Raw genomic sequence first — 21,945 nt, 5'->3', positions numbered from 1 at the left:
TGACACCTAGGATGCTGATTCCTACAGGATGGGTGCACCACATCCTTTCTGACTGGATGTTTACAAGACAGTTCTAAAAGGGAGAGTATTTTCTCACTCTTTGACAACCAACACAAGCAGCTACAGCAGAAAACAAATACACATAGCATTTAAGTAACATATTTTACTGCAACCAATCACATAAGTCATCCCACCTTCAGTCTTGTAAATCATCCAATTAGCATGATCATAAGGTGCATAGTCTGTGGGAATGGTTGTCTGTTGTCATAAAAGAAGCCATGGCCTAAATTAAATATTTAAGATAGCTGATAATATAACCACATTTCATCTGCAGACACAGAGCATACAATTTTGAAAGCTATTAGATTAAAAACACTGCAAGTTCCATAATATGTTTCAATTCAAGGGTCAACTGGGACTAAAAATACATTATTTCAACAAACATTATTACTGTGAATGTACTCATATTCATTAAAACCATGAGGGGAAAAACAAAAGTGAATTTAAAATCTAAATAATGATTTGATTAATAAAAAACAGGAACATGGATTGAGCCCCCAAAAGTGGTTACAGTGATAGTAATAACAATGACAATAACAGTGAGAAGGACAATGTGATTACTAAAAAATACGGCCAAGTTCTTTAGAATCAGAAGCCAGCAAAGACCACTGCACATTTACATAAACTAGAAGTGCTACATCACATTTAATAAAGCTGTGCTATATTCTAAAGCAAAACAAGTGTTTACCCAAGTACATATTCAATATTACTTTTTAAAAATCATTCAGGTAAAATAATATTTAGACTTATACATCCAGTTTTTGTCCTTTTCTAAACTGCATTAATCAGACAGTGTTACTGTTGTCTTTAACAATCTGCCTTTAAATGGACAAAACTTTAATGTATATAGTGACTGCATTGTGTTGTATTGTGCTGTCAATATTTAGTTTCCATAGGAAATTGTTCACAATTGGTCATTGGAGAGGAGGTGGGTATTTATGTGTATATATATATATATATATATATATATATATTTCAGCAAGAATGCAAAGACAAAATGTCTGATGTCAGATGTCCAGAACACCAATTTGGTGAACATGGTATTGGTACATGTATAGAATTTTCAGTTGTTACATATGTTATGAGTTTTCCTTTTTTACAGCTCACATTAGTTAATCTTAACTGGAGTATTCCTGCATAGGTTTAATTGTTGACATTATTGGAGCATTCTCTCCCTCTATCTAAAACACCACGTCATCATGAAACCGTGAAACCCACAGGTGGCTGTAATGAGGGTTTATGAACTACAAATAGATGGAAAAAGCTGGATGCATCTGTGGTACACTACTGACAAATTATTTGCTGTATCCTGCAACCAACAAAGTTATTCAAAGACATCACAAGACTCTGGTCCACACACAATCATATCCTATCACACATATGATTCATGCAAGACACTCACTATGATATCCTAAACATCTAGATGCTCTGTAATTAAAACAGAAAAATTATTTTGGCAGTGAAAGAGCTGAAAGGAAGAGGGAAAGTTGGGCAGCAGTATGGCATCCACAGAGAGGATACTCCTCATGCTTATGGCAGATACTGTACATACATACGTCTCTTGAAAGGGGTCCAAGGAGTTACAGGCTGATTTTGAGATGAACAAGACAAAAAACAAGGGCAAGAGAAAAGATAGGAAAGAGATTGGGGGATGGGCAGATGGAGAAGAGAGCTGAGAGGATGGAGGGAGATGGAGAAGAAAAAGAGCTTAGAGGATAGGGAGAGATGGGCAATTGAAAGAGCTTAAAGGATAAAGGGAGATGGAGAAGTCAAAGAGCTTAGAGGACAGAGGGATTAAAACCAAAAAGGGGGAGAGTAATGTAGGACGTATAAAAGAAACCAATAATCAACTTATCAGGAAAAGGACTGCTGTGAGTATGAGGACCAGGAAGAGGCAGCAGTCTTGGTCCAATAATCCAGGCTGTAGGATAGCAGAGACTTGTCAGTCCAGCAAAAGGACTCAACTTCAAAACCACACTATCCTCTAGTACACTGCTAATCACAACTGCACTTAGAGGAGCTTTAACACGGCAACAATGGCAACAATCAGGATCCAGGGATAGTGTCCACAGTGGATCCATTCCCCAAGTTATGGTTCACATTCCAGTGACCTTGAATATTTCCAGTGATCTCAGAATTTTCCAGTGATTCAGAACTTTTCCAGTGATGAGGAGTTAAATCAGTGTTAGACTCAGGCTCCAGTGTTTAGGATAAGCAGATTTTCCAGTTTCACAGGAGTAAGATCAGGTTCTCACATTGTTCAATGACAGTGTATATAGCCATTAAATGGAACACCTTCATACAGTGGGTTGGGTCATATTTTTCCAGTGGCACAGTGAACTCCAGGACATTTTTTGACTGTTTAGCTGGAAAAAAACACATCTTTCCCTAAACAGCACCCTGGGGTTCATTTTAATGACCACTCTGTCTACTTAATGTGGACTCATCTTGACCCATAGTACTGCACACTGTGTATCAGTAAGCTACCTACAGTATGTACAGTCTGCCACCCTGTGTGTAGTATTACTGTTTGTTACTGTTTTGCTGTTTATGACCATTCTGTGGTAATTTACTCTGTAGTATGTGAGTCCCTGAAGTAGTCCATCAACAGTCACTGGATGTGTCAGTTACAGTATACTCATGTTTGAGAACAAAAATGTTTTTCAATGAGTTTTACAGTCACACTAGTGTGAAGAGATTAGTCCAGTGTGCTGTGCATTTCACGTTTGTGTTTGCAAAGAATGTCAGTGACCATACTTTTTTGCATGTTGGACATCGGATTTGAGTGACTGAAATCATTAAAGAGTTTACAATGATAAGACACATCAGATGCATCATGATCCATTCATGTGTTACAAAGCCAATGTCTGATTTTCACTTTCCAATAACAAGATTCTTGTTGCTATCAACATCATCAGAATAACAGCAGCTAGTCCAGCCTGTGTGAATCACTGATACTCCAAATGCTTTGGCAAAGGGAAGGTAGCATAGAGGATCAAAAGCTAAACCAACAGAGTGGGTGCTGCGCCCCCCTATGGCAAATAATAACAAGCCATTTAAATGTAATCTGAATCTGGGGGTGTTTGTTTTTCTTTTTTTCACTATTATATTCTTCAAATTAAATCAGTTTAAAATGTAACAAGGAGATATGAATCTCCTACTCAGATCCGGATGGGAAGGTGTCAGAAAGACAGGACAGACATGAAATAGGAAGTGCTCTCTAAGGCATATGGAGAAGAAATGAAATGCACACACCATGCTCCCACAATACACTGATGCAGAGCACAGGTTGCTCATGCACAGCTGCTTTGGAACAGGAAGTGGTAATCGGAGTACAGACCAGTGTTTCCTCCTCCCTCGCTGTCATTGGCACAGCTCACATCCTTCTGCCAAAACGTAAGAGCAGAAGAGCAGGAGTTACTGGGAATTCAGCTGTACTTACCCACAGAACCTCAGGCCTGGCTACTTCCTACACTGAGATAACTACTGAACCTCAGGTGTGGCTATGGCCCAAACTGAGGAAACTACCGACCAAACCTCAGGCCTAACTATGCCCTTAACTGAGATAATTACCTACTATACGTCAGGCCTGGCTACTCCCGGCACTGAGATAATTACCCACTGAACCTCAGGCCTGACAGACTGACGACCAGCAGACCAACTGACTAATTGACCGACTCCTCTGCAGTGTACTCACAGACAGGGCCACTCTGAAGTGATAGGAAATGTCCTGGAATAGCAGCACTGGCACTGACCACAGATGGTCCATCCCCTGTGCCAGAGAAAGCGCAGGCACCTCTCAGAATACATTCTAATTAATGGGTAAATCATTGCATCAGGGAAGGACACTGACAGCTTCACTTATTGGGGCACTTTGTAAATAGAGTATGTTCTGAGGCACTACCTTTGTGGAAGTAATTTTAGTACTGCTTTCCTCTGTCTCACTCCTCTGTCTGTTGGGGCATGGGTGCCCCATGTTGACAGCACACTGGAACACCAAAACACTGATGTTGGAGCTATAGGGCACAGAAAGTGAGAATACTTTACTAACAGTGAAACTATTTCAGTGAACACGGTGACAATGCAAAAATGCAAACAAAATATTACAGTTTTCATATTATTATTGTGTCATGAACTTTGAACTTGGGATAACTGTATGTGTATGGACATGTGGGTGTGAAAGTGTGTGTGCATGTTTGTGTATGTCTGTGTGTCTGTGTGAGAATATGTGTGTTGTGTATTCACCTCATGTGTAGAGTTATGTGGCTGAGAGTGGAGTTGTTTCCATGGAGAGACACAGTATAGCTGTGGACCCCCATCCTGAAACACAAACACAGCAGATCCATAAACACCCACAACATTCATAGAGGAAAAGAAGGAAAGTCACTTCTTGGCTGACATATCTACAAGTAAACAGGGACACAGTAAGCTCCAGCACATTATCATTAATACAAAAATGACTTTTGGAAAGAATACAAATGGTACAATGTCAGGGTTTTCAACTTTGTAAACCCACAAAAATGTAACTGCTAAGGCATAATTCCTTACACAGAGAACTGGTAGCACACCTAAAGATAGCTATCATAGAAACAGCAGGTTTCATCTGTGTTTGCACACAAAAACCATTTCAGCATGCTTGAACTAGACCAAACCTAACTCACCACACAAATGACAAAATGTAACTGTAAATGTCCAGCTAGATCAAATGTAAGTGTCAAAGCTAGATTCTAAAGGAGAAGATTTTATATTGTAATGAACAGCTCATCATTTTCATGGAATCACTGCATTATTTCTGCAGCTGTAATGTTAAGTTTAGCACTGGTTCTCTCATGTTGCTTTCATCTTTTCACAGACTCTGCATTGTTGCTTAACACCTTGTCCATCTCTTCACTTTTGCCACCCATCTTACAAATGGCTTCAGTTCATCCAAATGCTTAAACACTAATGAGCTCTTAGCTTTAAAGTGGGGAGGATGTAGCACTTCTCAGAAGCAGCATAGGTTCAACCCCACTAGTTTTCACCTCAGTTAAGGGGCATATGTTTTTAATTTATGTAAAGCAATATCAAACTCAATATGGAAAACAGAATTCCCTGATTCCACAGTGCTTCCCATGTGGCAAACTTCTGTATATTAGTTATGTTTTTATCTGCAGCTGCTTGATAAAACATTAGACACAAAAATGACAAAACACATTTATATAATTTAAAAGGTTAATTGGAATTCTGAGAAGCAGATACAACGGAATATTATTAAGACCAACAAAAATGCATTCTAAATTCCATGACAGTGATTTTTTTCATTCAAATGTTTATACCAGATGTACAACCTATGAACTTTGAAAGGCTATCCAGCAAGGAGCTAACACCAAACAGCATATCACATCACTATCAGGGAAATAAATGGTGTGGTTCAATAATAACCACTAGATACAAAATAAAATTGTATAGCGGCATTGTAATCAAATTCATGATTTTAGGTGCAAGAGTTAGAATGAAAACAGGAGTAATGTCTTCACAGAAGGGATCTAGAATACTTGATATTACCTGTATATCAATGGCCTGTTTGATTCCAGTCACTACTGTTTGCTAGAGTACAAATGGTGGACAATGGTGGAAAGAGTGATCAGACAAAAGTTTCAGTGATGGACTAACAGATTTTCAGTTTACCGTGAAGCTTTTGCATAATATCTGCTTAGTATACTCATACGCATACCCACATTGCCAAATGTAAACCATTCTTTATGTTCTACCCTACTATTATTCTGGGGGAGCAGTGTAGCAAAGTGGTTATAGAGCAAGACTTATAACTGAAAGGTTGCCGGTTCAATTCCCTGCTGGGGCACTGCTGTTTTACCGTTGGGCAAAGTACTTAACCTGCAACTGCCTCAGTAAATATTCAGCTGTATAAATGGGTAACAGTATAAAAAAAACTAACTCATGTAAGGAACTCTGGATAAGAGTGTCTGCTAAATGTACTGTAAATTATGCTTCCCAACTCTCTTTGTAGATCAGCTAGAATCTGAAACAGCTAGAATCCAGGTTATACTGCTAAATAGGCCTATATTCATTTTAAGTCACTAGGGAGAGAAGATATTGTGGCTCTGTCACAGAAAATGCTATATTTGCTGTTACTAAGTGTATGCATTTTGGAGGCCAATGCATCAGTTAGCTTCACAGACTTGGTACAATATAGTATATTACAGGAACATACTAATCTTCCCACAAAATCTAAACTTGATATTCTGTTGCAATGAAGACAAAATAATATTGGGTAGTGAGTAAATGCCTTCAAGATATAATTTAAGTTTAATTTCTTGGAAATGAACTGTATATTTGATAAACCTCTAAATTACAATACAAATTTATGTCCACTCTGTTTTTCCTGTATTCATGAATTCATTTAACAGCTGACCCAGTCATTCCACATATTAGATCTATTCAAGTAATAGCACACCTGATTCAACCTGTCAACTAATAAGCAAGACATTTAATAGTTTAAATTTGCTGGTAGTGGCAGAATATATCAAATACACAGCTTGGAGTACCTGACCCTTAGGATAGATAGAATAGGATAGGATATTTGATAATGGTGATGTTTGCCGTTTTGTTGGATTAGCAATTGAAGATATATGATGGGATGGCACATCCCTGTTTGTTCAGCAAAAGATTAAGGTTTGTAATGATAGAAAGAAATAAAACACAACTAATTGTGCCTTAAAAACATGTGACTAACTAGGCTAAAGTGTCCTCAAGTTTTCATCCAATAAAACTAAAGCAGAACTAAGAAAGGAGAAATGACTAAAATGTCGCTAAGGCTAATATGTATTTTTAGTAAAAAGACCAAGACAAAATTATCACAGGTCTTTTCTCTACATCTGCATTGAACTGCTTCAACAAACAAACACAAAATGTATCTGTGGCACTGTGGAATTAGTGGGAGACCTATGAGACAGTCAGCAAAAAGTTCAGGATCGGTTACTGGACGCACCATCAATCTGTAGCTCAATAGTACACCATGCTACAGAGGACCAAGTCCATCAGCTTCAGCTAATAAAAGCTGTCCTGTTTTTACATTATTCTGATTCTTCTGGGGGTTAACCAGTCCACCTTTACATGCATCATGATCTATGTAAAAAATATTTCTGTAACCAAAGGAACAAAAGCAAGACCATAACTGCAAGCTTGGTTCATGCCTTTTAAAGGTTCTATACACACATGCACGTTACACACACACACACACCACTGTACAACAGAACATACAAATACACACAAACAAAACTATCACCACAACACAACGTGCAACACCACACACATGCGTACATGCATGCAAATGTATACACACATGCGCGCGCACACACACACACACACACACACACACACACAAACACACACACACACACACACACACACCTGCAGCTGTTAGGCCATGGACAGTGTTGTGCTGTGATTGGCTGGTCCATCTCCAGGATCTGCACTGCTATCAGTGAAGGTGTTTGGCTTTCACCTACAACAAATAACATTAGTAGCAGTCAGTACAAAATGAGTGAGCAATAAATATCTGAATGTTCACTTCGGAGTGTTTTTCTGTTAAATGAATAGTCCTGTCACTGGATTTGATTTCAATTTCTGTAGGTCCATTCATCCATTTTGCCAAATCCCTCTCTGTCTTCAAGAAACATCTGAAGACACAGCTCTTCTGCTCTCGCCTGAGCACCTGAAATACTAGCCCCTAAAGGAACTTCTCGTGTCTCGAACTGCCTCCTTCTAAACTATAAAATAAAATTAAAAAATAGTAATCTAATGGTTTAATGCACTTGATAACTTTACCCGCTAGTTTGTAGTTTGAATGAGTTTTTACAGATCAGACAGACGTCTTTGCGCATGATGACAAGTGGCTGATAAGCAGGTACCACCTGCCAAGCTGATTCGGGCTCCTTTATATGCTTATGAAATTAATTAGGGGGCGTTTACAAGGCGTACATTCATTTTCTCTGAATCACATGTACGCACATTTCAGAAATGATCTCAGATCAAATGTAGGATGGTTTCTATGCAACTTTTTTTATATATGAGGCCCCTGGTCATGCAGGGCTTCTAATATTGTTGACTCCATATGATTTTTCGCTTGTGTTGTATTATACCTCACTTGTAAATCGCTTTGGATTTGAAAGTGTCTGCCAAATAAATAAATGTAAATGTAGGTCAACTGCAATGACTTTCCAAACTGAAAGTCATTTTCCATTGATAAACATGACATCTTGGTGTTTCTCTGTGCTACAGTATTAAAGAGTGTGGTGCATATTGTACAGAACCATACAAATATTACAGGGGTATACAATGCACCCAGGTTTTACAGTTCTGAATACCCGGTTTGGCTACATACTCATAAAGTCAATACTACATGTGGCTAGGAAGGAAGACTCCCGTGCCTTATTCATGGAACATCAGCATGAACCACCAGCTGTGTCTCCCTCAGGAACTGAGGAAAGGGACCTTTTAACTGTTTCAGGGGTCTGATACCAACATTATTTAGTTAGAGCAAAAGCATTTGTTGAACAGCAGCATGTAAAACCTAACACATAATGTTACTGGCATATATAAAATTAAGATTATGGGAAATAGGGAGTTATTGGTTGTTTTGACACATAGACTTTTATTAGTGTGCTCTTGGATAGATATACTCTGTATCTGATACTCACAGTATCTATTTGTAAGTGTGTCTGTATCTCAGTTGTCTCCTTCCATCTATCACCTGTGCCTTACCAACTCTGTGCACACTGCGTTGTCTGCGGGGCAGTTGCTGCTGTCCTGCTGGTAAGTGGTTGCCTGCTCCCACACCTCTTGCCTCTGCAGGTGGGGGGCGTTTAGCTTTAGCCAGGAAGGAGGGGGGGGAGGTGTGGCTCAGGCGATTCCTGAAGCGAGGGTCTTTGTCCATAGGACGGGACTTTGCCTTCTTATTGGTACTGCCTGGGGTAGGGGCAGAGGAGCTGGCTTCTAAAGGAGAGCCTAAGAGAGTACAGTTTAACAAAGCTGTAGACCTTTCATTTGCTTTAAGTAGAAATATCTGCATTACATAAATTCTAGTGAGGCATACTTACCTGATATGGACTGGTTGGTGCTTGACAACAAGCTATTGACTGATTCATTGTTCACAACAGTTGGGGAGGGGCAGCAAGCAGCCTGATTGGATGGTAAGGGAGAGGGCAGAGTGGAAGCTACACAAAGAAAATATTACAATACAGTAAATCCACAATGTCTGCAGAGGTATTTCAGATTATCATAATGATCTTGGTCTAGGGCTGGACAACACTGTGGCTCTTAGCCACAGGATGTCATCCTAACCCTAAGCATGTGAAGTCTAGGAGCAGAAAGCCTTGACACCTCACTATCTTAACAACCACACCACACAGCTGGAAGCAGGCTCATCTCCCTTACCTTGCGGTGGCAAAGTGGTGTCTCTGTGGGAAGAATAGGTTGACTTGCGAGATGAGCCCAACTCTGCACTGGCGCTGTAGAAACAGAGCACATACACCATAAACACACACATTTGCCAGGAGGCAGGCCTAGACTGACGCTTGTCAGCTGCTTTGAACCCATACTTATTTCCCCTTCCCTTGTATTATCAACACACATTTATGCCACAAGGGCACTTGCTATGATAACTTTATTCATATTAATAACAGTAAATCTAAACTGCTAAGTGAAATGGTTGTGAAAACTCAACCTTAGTGAAAACAGGGCTACTGAATATTATATCACTATCCTCGAAATCTGATCTTGTCAACAAAATAATCACCTACAAAAGATAGGCTTGCCCTAACCTTAACCTTAACCTATCCAGCCCATCGATCCAGCACGACATCACCGTTCAGCAAGGCCCAATGACACTAACTGCGTCCAGGTCTGCAAGGAACCTGGATGTAGTGATTGATGACCAGCTTAAATTTACCAACCGCACTGCTATGACTACCATATCATGTCAATTTTATCTGTACAACAGCAGGAAAATCAGGCCTATCCACCTGAGTATGCTGTGCAGCTCCTTGTCCAGGCACTGGTCATCTTAAGACTGGACTACTGTAATGCTCTTTTGGCTGGCCTACTTGCATGCAATATTAAACCTTTGCAGTTGATACAGAATGCAGCAGCATGTCTGGTTTTCAACCAACCAAAAAAGGCTCAGGTTATATCTCTCTTGGTCTCACTCCACTTGCTCCCTGTAGCTGCCCACATCATGTTCAAGGCCTTGATGCTCGCTTACAGGGTGACCAACAAAACTGCACCTACCTACCCGAACTCACTGCTGCACCCCTATGTTCCCCCCTGACTGCTACGCTCTGCCACCGAACAGCGCCTGATGGTCCCGTTGCATTGTGATGTTAAATCACTATCCAGGACTTTCTCCGCCATTGTCCCCTGGTGGTGGAATGAACTTCCATACTTCATCCGTTCTGCTGAGTCCCTCTCTGTCTTCAAGAAACATATGAAGACACAGCTCTTCTGCTCTCACCTGAAACACTTCCCTCTCCTCTTACTAAACTATTAAAAAAATGTAACGGTTTGGTTTTTAATGGTTTAACATAATGATTTGGTTGTAATGGTTTAATGCACTTGTTAGCTTTCCCTGCTAGTTTGTACCTCGCCTGGCCAACCTTTGGAACTTTGTCATGCAGTACTTCTAATATTGTTGATTGTTGACTATTTTTTTTTGCTTGTGTTGTATTGTACCTCACTTGTAAGTCACTTTGGATAAATGTAAATGTAAATGTAGACACGACTTTATAGGTGTTTTCAGCAATATGCTATGCTGCGTCAAACCCTCAACTCACACCCCTTAGGAGAAAAAAAAAGATAGAAAATAGGTCTTTGGTATACAAATCACTTGCACGACCTTAAACAAGCATTTCAGGAAATAAGTGACACAAAACAAACATTGAGGTAATCTTTCTGGCATGAAAAGATGTGAGATGTGCAATGCTATCAGCCCGTTCATTGAGCTCCTCTAACCTTTTGTAATGGAACGGAACTCTTTTTGATGAGAAATTTAACAAATATGAGATATCCACCTTCTACCTCACCTTTACCCTTGTGCTCACTTGTGTCGCTTTCACACTTGGTCCGTTCTGCTGGTCCGAACTCGAGTGCGATGATTCCCCCCTCCCCCTGCCCCCGCTGGTCTCCGTTCACATTACATTTTTTGGTTGCGAACCCTGGTCCGTTTACGTCATCAACACGTAAGGAGCGTGCAGTGTTTATGTACCAATTTCGCTAGGCAATGACGCAAAAAGGGGGCAAAATGGAAAGCCACACTAGTTTTCTTAATCATCTTTTTCTTAATATGGTGTCAGCACCAAAATAACCGTGTTCGGCATTTTCACTGTGCCATAAATGCATTCCACTGTCTGAGAGTGATACGAGCTACTCAGACAAGGAAGTTTTTGCGGAGACAGACAGCAATGCAGTGTATTTGCAGCTTTGCTTGCAGAGCATACACGCATACCCTCAAGATGAGCGAACAGTGTGGCTACCTGCAATTATTTCCCAAATAGTTCTTAGATGGGACAAGCAAATAACAAATTACACATCATCAATAGCGTTTACTTCCTGGTTTTAGATCAGATAGCTTTCACACTAAATGCGAACCACACTGGAGTTCAAGTGAACCGTACCACAGACAACTGTTTTCTGGAGGACTCGGGTACAGTCCCTGGTGCGCACTCAAGTTCGGAAAACAGCATTCACTCAACAAAACGAACCAAATTAACGGCTCAAGCGGACTCGGGTCCGCAACAAAAGCCACTTCTCACTGACTAGGTAAAAAGCTTGGGGTTAAAACTGACCCAGACCTCTTTCTTCAACTCCATACAATAAATTTTGTTTTTCAAATTTTGTGTTTGTTTTTTAAATTTCGTTCTGAGTTTTTCTCAAATGCCACCTTAAACCCCTTGTAGCTTGCTCAAAATACTGCTGCAAGAATCTTAACAAGAATAAAACATGTGCCTGCATTACTCTAGTTCCAGCATTGTTTCACTGGTTATCAGTTAAATATCAGACTGATTTCAAAGAACTGCTCCTTACTTATAAGGCTTTAAGTTGACTTGAGCCTTACCTGCTTACCTGCAGGATCTATTAATCCCCTATTACCCACCTAGATTATTTCATTCACTAGAGGCTGGTTTTCTGGTGGTTTTGCTTTGAGCTGGCTCCTCATGTAAATGGGGCAGAGCATGCTCATATCACATTCATGTGCATGGGTTCTAACCTTTCTGCTCACCATCCTGTTTAATGTTGCCATAGTTTATCTCTGATGATGTCACATTGCCTCATAGCTTACAGCACCAAAATTCTCAGGTCATCCCATTCGAACCATTACATTCCCTCCCTTTCCCTCTCCTTCTTCCCCTCTTTCTCTCTTCCTCTCTCTATGTCTCATCCCAGTTGAGCAACAATGCTTCTACAGTACCACCAGAAGCTATAAATGGCTATGATGAATACAATGCCTGGACCATTGCTGTACTATCCACTCTTACAAGGAGAGTCTCCACTCTCCTGCCTGAGGCCACTATTTCCATCTACACCTATTCAAAAAAGGGTCTTATACATATAACCAATGCCTGTTTTAAGCTAGGGTTTTGGTGTGTTTGTGACAGTCACAACTTTGACCACACACACACAAACACACACACACAAAAGAAAGAAAACATGCACACTGTGACCAAGATAGACAGGAGTTCAGAGAAAAACCAGTAATGAAATGTATGATGCACAGTATCAGCGAGCTCAGGTAACATAATCAGCAAGGATTTTCAGGAGTATGTCCACTTTTTACTGTCAAACTGAGGTCTCTCTGATTCACAGACTATTAGAGATGCAGTATAACATTGAAGAGGGTTTTTAACTAGGGAATCCCAAGTATGAAGAGGGACAGACTCATGAAGCAAAACAACATCCTTAGGTATCAGTCCCATGCAATGAAAAAAAGAATACTATTGCATCTGTCAGGAAGACAGAAAGAGAAACAGGAAGTGACCATATTTAGACTTTCCCATGAGAACTGCCAGAAAGAGAGAGAGGGTGGGAGAGAAAGAGAGAAGGAGAGAGAGAAACAGAAAAGTATAGAGACATACCATGGAAAGAAAGATGGGCAGAAGGTGACAGTGGCAGTAAGGCCGCATGTGCAGGAAATGGAGAGCGTGCAGAAGGATGCAGTACTGAAGATGAGGGAGCAGAGGACAGAGAAAAAATTATAGTCTGCTTTTTTCACCTGCCCTGTTTAGAAATGGTTTAAAATCTGTTGTAAAAAAGACACTAACTGCACTGAGTGAACAGATGGCAGACAATATGACACCATGTTTTAATGTTGCATGCCATTGGTATATACCCCTGTCTTATTTTGAATGGGTGTACCAGTAAGTTTGATTCTATCTTCATCAATTCTTTATGTACTAAGAAAATGTTTATGTGGCAAGGTAACTAGCCAGAAATAATAAGCACCATGCATTACTGAGTTGTCAGCTGTAGCTGTAATATTATTTTGCTAACTTGCTGTTTAAGCTAAAAATATACAATTTTGCTAACAATATCCCATTAAGGATCCTATTAAAAGGATCCCGTTAAAATGTAGCTTCATTCGCAATAAATTGTTGGCTGGTGAAAAATGCAACTGGCTGGTGATTTTTGTATCTATCAGCCAGGGCAACTGTGGAAAAAAGGTCATTTCAGACCCTGCTACTGGAATAACTCATTTGGGAGGAAAAAACTAGCTGATTATTCATTAACTAGATTAAACACATATAATTTTGACCCAAAACAGGTAAAAAATAATTAATATAAATTTTGATTAATGCCAGGAAGAGAGGACTATGCTAATGCAATGTTTTGCATTTAATGTATTGTCATGTGTGTACACACCATTACTACAGTAATACTTCAGATCAGTTAATAATTAATAGTTCTGACAGTGGGTGGCTAAAAGGAACTTCATTCTGAGCTGTGTGGACACAGGGAAACTGAATTTCCTGCTGTAAAGACAAAGATATGGATAGGCTTTGATCACAAAAACATGGGTGGTCTGATATTTAGGAAACTGGGGCAGTCTTTGATGTGGGTTTCTAAGGAACACAACAATTACATAACAAAGCTAGCAGGTAAAGTAAGATAATAACATTGACATTATCAGAACCTAACTGAGTGATATGAGCCTGGCAATTCCATGAGAGGGGTAAAGGCTGCTTAAACCACAGAGTGAGCCAGGCTTGAGGAATAATAATGCTTATAGTGTTTAAACTCAGCACAAGTGTGACATGGTGTAATAGGCTTTAAATTCTGTGTACCGGTATGGCGGTGTGTTGTGGGTAAAGAGCATACTGCAAAAGCCTGTTTGGTGCTGTGTTCAGTGTGAACATACCCAACAGTATCTGTGATCTCCCCATGGTGGTGTAGGGTCAACACATATAGGATGGACATGGAGATCAGGCTACAGAGAGATCAAGAGAGAGGAGTTACTACAAGTACTTCTATAGTACTCCGACAAAATAGGAACAAACAGTTTTACAATCTGAGCTACTGTAGCAATATTGAAGATGCCAGCATGCCTTCTGTAACCCTGGACTATAGCATTTCACCGCTTCAAAACACTACAGTACATTCTTCTACATATTCACTCCATATTGCCACTTTTATACCAGAGTTCTCCCCATGCCTTCCTGATCTCTCACCTGAAGGTCATAACGATAATCAGGGCGAGGATTGCTCCCTGCAGAATCCTAGGGCTGAAGCATCCATCCTGTGAAGAGGGACTCTGCACAGCCAACACAGTTATTACAACAGAATACACACACTGTGACACCATCACATCACACCTACAGCAACTGTAACATGTCTCTGCAGTGCACCAAATTGGACAGCTTAATTCATAGGCATAAATGGCTCCACATCAGGACACATTCACAGAGACACACCTTCTTCCCCAGTTTGGGTGCTCTTTTCTTCAATGGACCACTTCCTGAACGGCTAAACTGGCTTCCAGATTGGCTGAAAGGACATAAAAATGTGGATGTCTGCACATCATTTCAGTCTCATTTTGGCCAAGACCAAACTTCCATATATTCCAGCCAAGACTTCATTCAAAGATACGACCATTGCACTGATAAACACCACAGTATCATCCCCTGGACTGTCAATACCCTTGGAGTGACATTTCATAATGACCCAACATGTACCACATAGCCACAGTCAGCAGGACCTGCAGATTCTACCTTTACAACATCAGAAGAATGAATGGTTAGTGGAGTCCTGTTTGTGCAACTTTTCATGCCACTTTATTAGATATACTGTGTAAGTCATTCTGGATAAGACCAACTGCCAGACAACACTAATATTGTGTAATGTAAGAATTAATACTACCTTGTGTGGCAAAGCTGAAGTGAGTAGCTTGTGTGAGCCCTGCATGAAGCCTTAGGTAGCAGGTAGCAGCTAGCCGAGCGGTAGCTTTCAGAGTCTCCACCCACAGTAAACCATGCTTTGCCCCAACATTCCTAGTCACCCCACTCTCCTCCTCCTCTTCCCACTCTCTTACCACTCTCTCCACTCCCCTCCCCCTCTCTCCACTCTCTCCCCACTTACCTGACAGTGCCTCCGCTCACAGTACTCTTCATACTGTCTAGTCTGCGTAGTTTGGCCAGCTTGCGACTCCAGCGCTCCAGCTCATCAATCCGCATCTCCAGGTTGTCTGTGAGCTTGCACAGCTCCTTCACTGCCCCCACATTCTCCATGAAGATGCGGTCCTATGGAGCAGGTCAGAGGTCAGACAGTGCCACCACAGCTGCCGCACCAGCATGTTGCAGCTCATGCCTCTCACCTTATTGACCACCAACAGGTTGGGAATGGTCTCTCCATTGGCACAGACCACATCCCCGCCCTCTTTCACTGCCTCTGGCAAGATCTGCTGCACCTCCTGGGCAATAACTCCTGCACACAAAACATATCACAACACAGTGACTATGTATTGTCACCCTAAATCAGTATTCAGACTTGCTTGTAGCTGCTTGCTACTCTCTGTGTCAGGGTGTACGTTAAAATACTAGTGTGCTGACCTCCGTGTCAGGGTATACGTTTAAATACCAGTGTGCTGATCTCTGAGTGATCTACTGAGTCTATGTTTCTACACCACTGTGCAGATCTATGTATCATGGTATATGTTTATTTACCAGTGTGCTAACCTTTGTATCAGTGTGCTAACCTTTGTACCAGTGTGTGATCTCTGTATCAGGGTATATGTTTAAATACCAGTGCGCTGATCCCTCTGTTAGGGTATATGTTTCTACACTGGTGTACTGATCTGAGATACCTGTCTCTGCAGTGTTTTCAATGCCCACAGTTGCTGCAAACTCAGGCTTGTACTGGTAATGCACCAGTCGCATCTGTGAGATTCTCTTCAAATTGTCTGTGGTGTCAACCTGAGGCACGGAGAGGTGGACACATCACAACAGACAATCACCATAGAGATTTGTAATGACATCAGAAGGTTTGATTGGTCTGGACAAAGAGGAACACAATTATTTCCAGATATGGCTACAAAACCAAACACATGCATTCATACAAACACACATGTTCATGCCAAAATGCATTAATATAAACAAATGCATTCATATAAACATGCATTCATATAAACAAGCACATTCACAAATATGGTGACATTAGTTGGGTACATTTACTACATTACATACTACACTAATCTACCCGGAGACCTTCAGATGAAATGTGGTGTTTTTCAGCATCATTATCATTTGTGATGAACTACATTGTCACCCACCCCCCACCCCCCACCTCCTGGACGTTCTCCTTTGCACGGATGTCCGAGGGGTGCACTAAGGAGCCCATGACCTTAAGGTTGCCATGGATGACCAGTGCCTCATCAGGCCGATCAGTGTTGACGCCAACTCGGCCATGGTGGTACACTGAGTCTGGCAGTTGGCCTCGCTGCCACAGAACCTCACTGTCACTCTCAAACTGTCCCGGGTTTGATGCCTGCAGGACGGAGACCGGGAGGAGGAGTATGACAGAGATGCAGTGTTAACAGAGAGAGAGGGCTGAAACAGGCACAGACTGATTCAGGAGGATACACAGAGCACCATATTTTTTGTTGTATAAAAAGCACTTTTTCTAAAAAAATTCATCTTTAAATAAACTTGCATCACTGCTAGACTAATTAACTGTGATGGCAAGTGGGCTGTGTGTGCCTCTATATAAAATCTACCCTTGTCATGTGGCATGGAGTAGGTACCACCCTTGTATTCTGAATAGTAGGACATTAATTCTGAGCAAAAAGCATTCAGACAGGAGGGCAGGAAGTATACCTGTTTAAAGGATTTGGTTACATGTAGAACATAATAAAATAATGGGAAAACATAGGAAAACAGTTAGTTGTTAGTGAGATCAGTTAGTGATGGCTTTCCAAAAGTAAGGATTTAATGATGATTACTATTGCTTGTGTCTTTGGTATGTTGTGCAATGTGTGTATTGTTTGTCCGCCATGCAATTGTGTCAATTGCATTTCCCCATGTAAGGAAAATATCATTTACTAAGTTTCTTGTATGATTGAGAAACTGACTAAATTATTTTGCTTGCATATATATGGCACCTTTACAACTTACCAATATGCTCATAGCAATGTATTGCAAATATAATATATTAAGTTGGTCATTTATGCTAAATTAACAGATGAATGTTGCACACTTAACATCTGCAAGAAAGCTGCTAAATTTATAGGATAACTGCTACTTTTACACACTGTAATAGCTGAAGCTTTGCTAAGTGCTTGATAAGACAAAGAGGTCTTAAAACTCTGCATCCAGTGCTTGTGTTGATTAAATATCCTATCTATCCTATGAGAACACTACTATGTTTGCAGATGGAGGCCTGACCTAGACACGTTGTGCTGTTCAACTCAATAGGGGCCACTTATTCAACAATGTATTTATAGAGATAATGACGGTTAACCTTTGATTTCCTTAAATAGGCACATTAAAGACTTCTTCCATAGCTAGCTTCCATAGAGACAACTGTAGTTTGAGAATGCGCAGTTAATTTGACATTTGCAAGCAAGTTGGTGTAGCACTGCTCAAACACCGAGCATGCTGCATGTCTTACCACACCCTATTCCCACTACATATTAAGTTAACTTGATTTACTGTTATTTGGGACATTACATTTTTAGATAAGTATACATCTTCAATCACATTTCAGTTTTTTCTTAGATAAATAGCTCAGAAAATAGCATTTTAGGCATAGGTTTTCTGTAGTTATTTGTATTGTATAGGGGACAATGTTATAATGATATTAATGTTATTCTTAATATTACTATGTTTTCGTTTAACAAATAAGGTCCCTTACTTACACTTGCATTTTTATTTCCTGTGCTTATTGCTTATCTGCTTATGTATAACAACCCCCCCCCAATCTCGCACAGACAGACATGGGCCAGACTGACAGAGGTTACCCTGACGATGATCCGCTCGGACACCTGAGCAGCCACAGTGTAGCTCTGACTGTGGGACTGTGCTTGCAGTGCCACCACCAGCATGAAGTACCTGCACACACACACACACAACATATTTTTTGGGTAAAAAGCTAAATTGTCAAATAAAATGGTGTACTAAAGCAAAGTTTTGGTGTATTTCATTTAATGTGCAGGTGTTTCTGAAAGAATTTCAGCTCGTTACTTGAAATTTCCTAACTTGGGAACTATGTAGCTGGGAAGGGTTGATGAGATTTCCAGCTGCAAAAGAATCTTTCCTGACTCCTGCAGTCCTCTGAATGCCTGAGTGTATCCACTGTTCACTTATAGGCAGGCTCACTGAGGTGTAATATCTAGTGCCCCTTTCTGACGGCTGGTGGTGCTATTCCTCTCTCTGGGAGGAGAAGGTCTGCAGCACTGTGGACCAGGCCAGCCAGTGCAGTGGACAAGGCTGGCTGATCCTGATACAGTGTGCGAGATGGGCTTGTAGTACTGGAGTGTTCAACCCAGTGCAAGCTGTGCTGGCAGAAAAAACTGCACAGAGCTAGCACATGGAAAAGTAAATTAGTCATATCAAGTTAGTAAACTACCAAAACACACAGCATGAGAGAAGGAGGCAGCATCCATATATCTAGCCAATGGTCCTTTTGCTTGTCTCAACCTGTGGAAGGGAGACCCAGCAGTGGCTGTCTGGCTGGCTAACTAATAAGAAAGGCAGTACGGCCTGAGGTAAAGTTCAGCTTATTTGCCAACTTCTAGTTCTGTCACCCTCTACTGACAAACAGTGCACACAGCCCAAGACTGGCGAGCACAAGTGTTAAATGTCTGTGTTCAGTGTGTGCTTGTGTGTATATGTGTAGACAGACAATATGATGTCAGTAATTGTGTGTGTAATTGTGTCTATGTGTGTATGTGTGTGTGCATGTAAGTGTATGTGTGTGTGCTCGCGCATGTGTGTGTGTGTGTGTCCTACTTCTGTACCTCTGATCAGGGTTGGGCTTGCCCTTCTTCCTCATGTTATTGGCTGTAGTCTCACTGAAGTGCAGCCGCCCCACTGTCACCTTGGTGACCTGCTCTGGGGGCAGAGTCACTCTGTAACATATACAAACACACATACCAGTTGTGACATCGTATCTCACTGTGACATTGTATTGTCTCTCCACACACACACACACTCGCCAGACCTGCACAATCACTGTGAGATCACATTTCTCTGGCTACATTTGGCTCTGGAACTTACATACACAAACAATAAACACACCATCACATGCTTAAGGATAGAAATATGCTTTACACTGCCCATTTTCCACACATTCTCATTCTTTTCTTCCCCAGTATGTACCATGCGTTTCACTAGCTCCCCCTGGGGCCTATATTCCTACCTAGCACAGAGACTTACAGCACAGGCTTGAAGGGCCTCTTGCTGCGGTCAGACTGGGACTGCTCTACATTGATAGACTGGTTCATCGCTTCCAGCTGAGGGAGAGAAGACAAGGGCTTGCGTTGAGATCAGTCTGTCAATTGTAGCTTCTCAATAAAAGAATACATCAGTCAGTCATGTTAGTGTATCAGTTAGTCAGTCACATTAGTGTATATGTCAGTCAGTCAGTCATGTTAGTATATTAGTCAGTTACAGCAGAAGAGTAGGTCATTATGTTTCCCAATGTGTTGCTGTATGGCTCCGTGCTGTCTCACCTTGACCCCATTGAGTTTGAGATAGAAGCAGTCAATTGGTTGCAGGCCCTCACAGGTCTTGACATACTTGGGATCTCCTAGCATGCCAATGTACACCGTCACCTGGAAGTGGTTCTTCTTCTGGCATACAAAGGCATCATCTGGCACAGAGAAGTTAAAGCCCTTGTCTGCATCCACACGATAGGTGGGCATAGGACTGAAATGAAAGAGAGATGCATTGCAACACTGTGTACTCTCACAGATGTATTTCTCAGACATCTGCCAGAAACCCTAATGTAACACTACACAGCAATGAGTCACACTCCACGACCTTACTTTATCTCTGCTTTTTTACCACGTGGTTTATTCACCTCGATCTGAATCACCTTATGTTAGGTTATCAGCCAAGAAAAACAAACCACGCTGATAATAACACATTTCTCAACATGGTTCTGTAAAAGAGTGCTTTCTTCTTTTTTTGTTCTGTGTTCTTATCTTTCTCACAGGCGAGATCACATACTTTCTCCTTCTGCCAGGATCATGTAAGCAAATGGACACTCATAAATTCTCTGCCCATCTCTCCCTCTCCACCGAAACTTTGCACTCCCTTTCTCCCACACACTGCTCACCTCTCAGGAATTCAAGGGCCTCATCCCTCCCCCTTTTTTTATTCCTCCTCTCCTTCTCTATGCCCCATTATCACACTGTTCTTCCTTATCCCTCCTCTGCACACAGGAGCACACAAAGCAACATACAGTAATATGCACAAAAACACACAGAGCAACACACATGTAGGAACACACAGAAATACATACTGCAACACCCACAGAAACATGCAGTCCAACATGCACAGAAACACACTGCAACACACACAAACATGCACTGTCACAGACACAAGTTTGGCACAGGTTCAAGCACAGTCACACTCACAGCTCTTTGCCGTTGGCATCGTACAGTGGAGTCCATTTGTTCTGCTGGTGGGGCTGCCACTTAATGCACTGGTAATTAGGATCCAGGTAGGAGCTCTCAGCATCCTGCATCAAACCTGCATAAAAAGACAAGCAACCACCAAGAGTGAGAACAGAAACCACAGACCTGGTAGTTTTAGAAATCAATGCTCACATGACTAACAGTCCTGATGTGTGAATTACAGTATATATATATATGTGTGTGTGTGTGTGTGTGTGTGTGTGTATCTGAGTTGATATATGTATGTTTATGTAAATTGCATGTAAGTGGGACAGGGTGTGTATATGTGGTTGTGAGGAGGTTTGTATACCTGGCTCTTGTTTAATAATACCAGTGAGCATTTGGGCGTTGAGTGTGCCAGGGGGTGAGTCTGAATGCTTCCTCTTTTTGGCCTGGTGAACTGCAATACCACTGTAGACACACACATACACACACATAAACACAGCAACAGACATTGATCAACACAGAGACAAAAACACACATGAAGAAAGTTATTTCATTTACAGGACCACTGTAAAGTATAGCTGCTTCCTTTCCATAACTTCCCCTGGCATCCAAACTGTCACCTGCTAACACCTGCCCCTCTCACTCAACTCCACCATTGCCCACCCTCTCCCATGCACACGCACACACACACACACACAAACACAGAGACACACACACATAGGGAAACATATACACATACACTCACAGAGAGATACACACACACACACAAACACAAACAT

General features: G+C 41.2%; 1 protein-coding gene across 3 annotated transcripts in view; it reads right to left on the bottom strand.

Moving 5' to 3' along the window:
* Positions 1-1,011: 1,011 nt before the first annotated feature.
* The window catches only part of myrf (myelin regulatory factor), a 44,962-nt gene continuing 24,028 nt past the window's right edge, over positions 1,012-21,945 (bottom strand). For 2 of the 3 annotated variants that reach the window (XM_036535206.1, XM_036535207.1), the window contains exons 7-28: positions 21,531-21,631; positions 21,182-21,296; positions 20,273-20,468; positions 19,977-20,053; positions 19,559-19,669; positions 18,560-18,650; positions 16,888-17,088; positions 16,409-16,517; positions 15,920-16,029; positions 15,685-15,845; positions 15,021-15,093; positions 14,778-14,860; positions 14,468-14,536; positions 13,188-13,271; positions 9,496-9,569; positions 9,159-9,275; positions 8,824-9,066; positions 7,471-7,564; positions 4,306-4,380; positions 3,965-4,076; positions 3,758-3,832; positions 1,012-3,446 (exon numbers count right to left, since the gene is read on the bottom strand). In XM_036535206.1, the coding sequence (XP_036391099.1) occupies positions 3,354-3,446; positions 3,758-3,832; positions 3,965-4,076; positions 4,306-4,380; positions 7,471-7,564; positions 8,824-9,066; positions 9,159-9,275; positions 9,496-9,569; positions 13,188-13,271; positions 14,468-14,536; positions 14,778-14,860; positions 15,021-15,093; positions 15,685-15,845; positions 15,920-16,029; positions 16,409-16,517; positions 16,888-17,088; positions 18,560-18,650; positions 19,559-19,669; positions 19,977-20,053; positions 20,273-20,468; positions 21,182-21,296; positions 21,531-21,631 (2,464 nt within the window). In that variant the 3' untranslated portion in view covers positions 1,012-3,353. The remainder of the gene's footprint in view (positions 3,447-3,757; positions 3,833-3,964; positions 4,077-4,305; positions 4,381-7,470; positions 7,565-8,823; positions 9,067-9,158; positions 9,276-9,495; positions 9,570-13,187; positions 13,272-14,467; positions 14,537-14,777; positions 14,861-15,020; positions 15,094-15,684; positions 15,846-15,919; positions 16,030-16,408; positions 16,518-16,887; positions 17,089-18,559; positions 18,651-19,558; positions 19,670-19,976; positions 20,054-20,272; positions 20,469-21,181; positions 21,297-21,530; positions 21,632-21,945) is intronic. The other variant, XM_036535208.1, reaches the window with a different exon arrangement.

The sequence above is a fragment of the Megalops cyprinoides genome, chromosome 8 (genome assembly GCF_013368585.1).
Source record: "Megalops cyprinoides isolate fMegCyp1 chromosome 8, fMegCyp1.pri, whole genome shotgun sequence".
Taxonomy (NCBI): Eukaryota; Metazoa; Chordata; class Actinopteri; order Elopiformes; family Megalopidae; genus Megalops; species Megalops cyprinoides.
The sequence above is the reverse complement of the archived record's forward strand: the minus strand, read 5'-3'. Positions and strand labels throughout refer to the sequence as shown.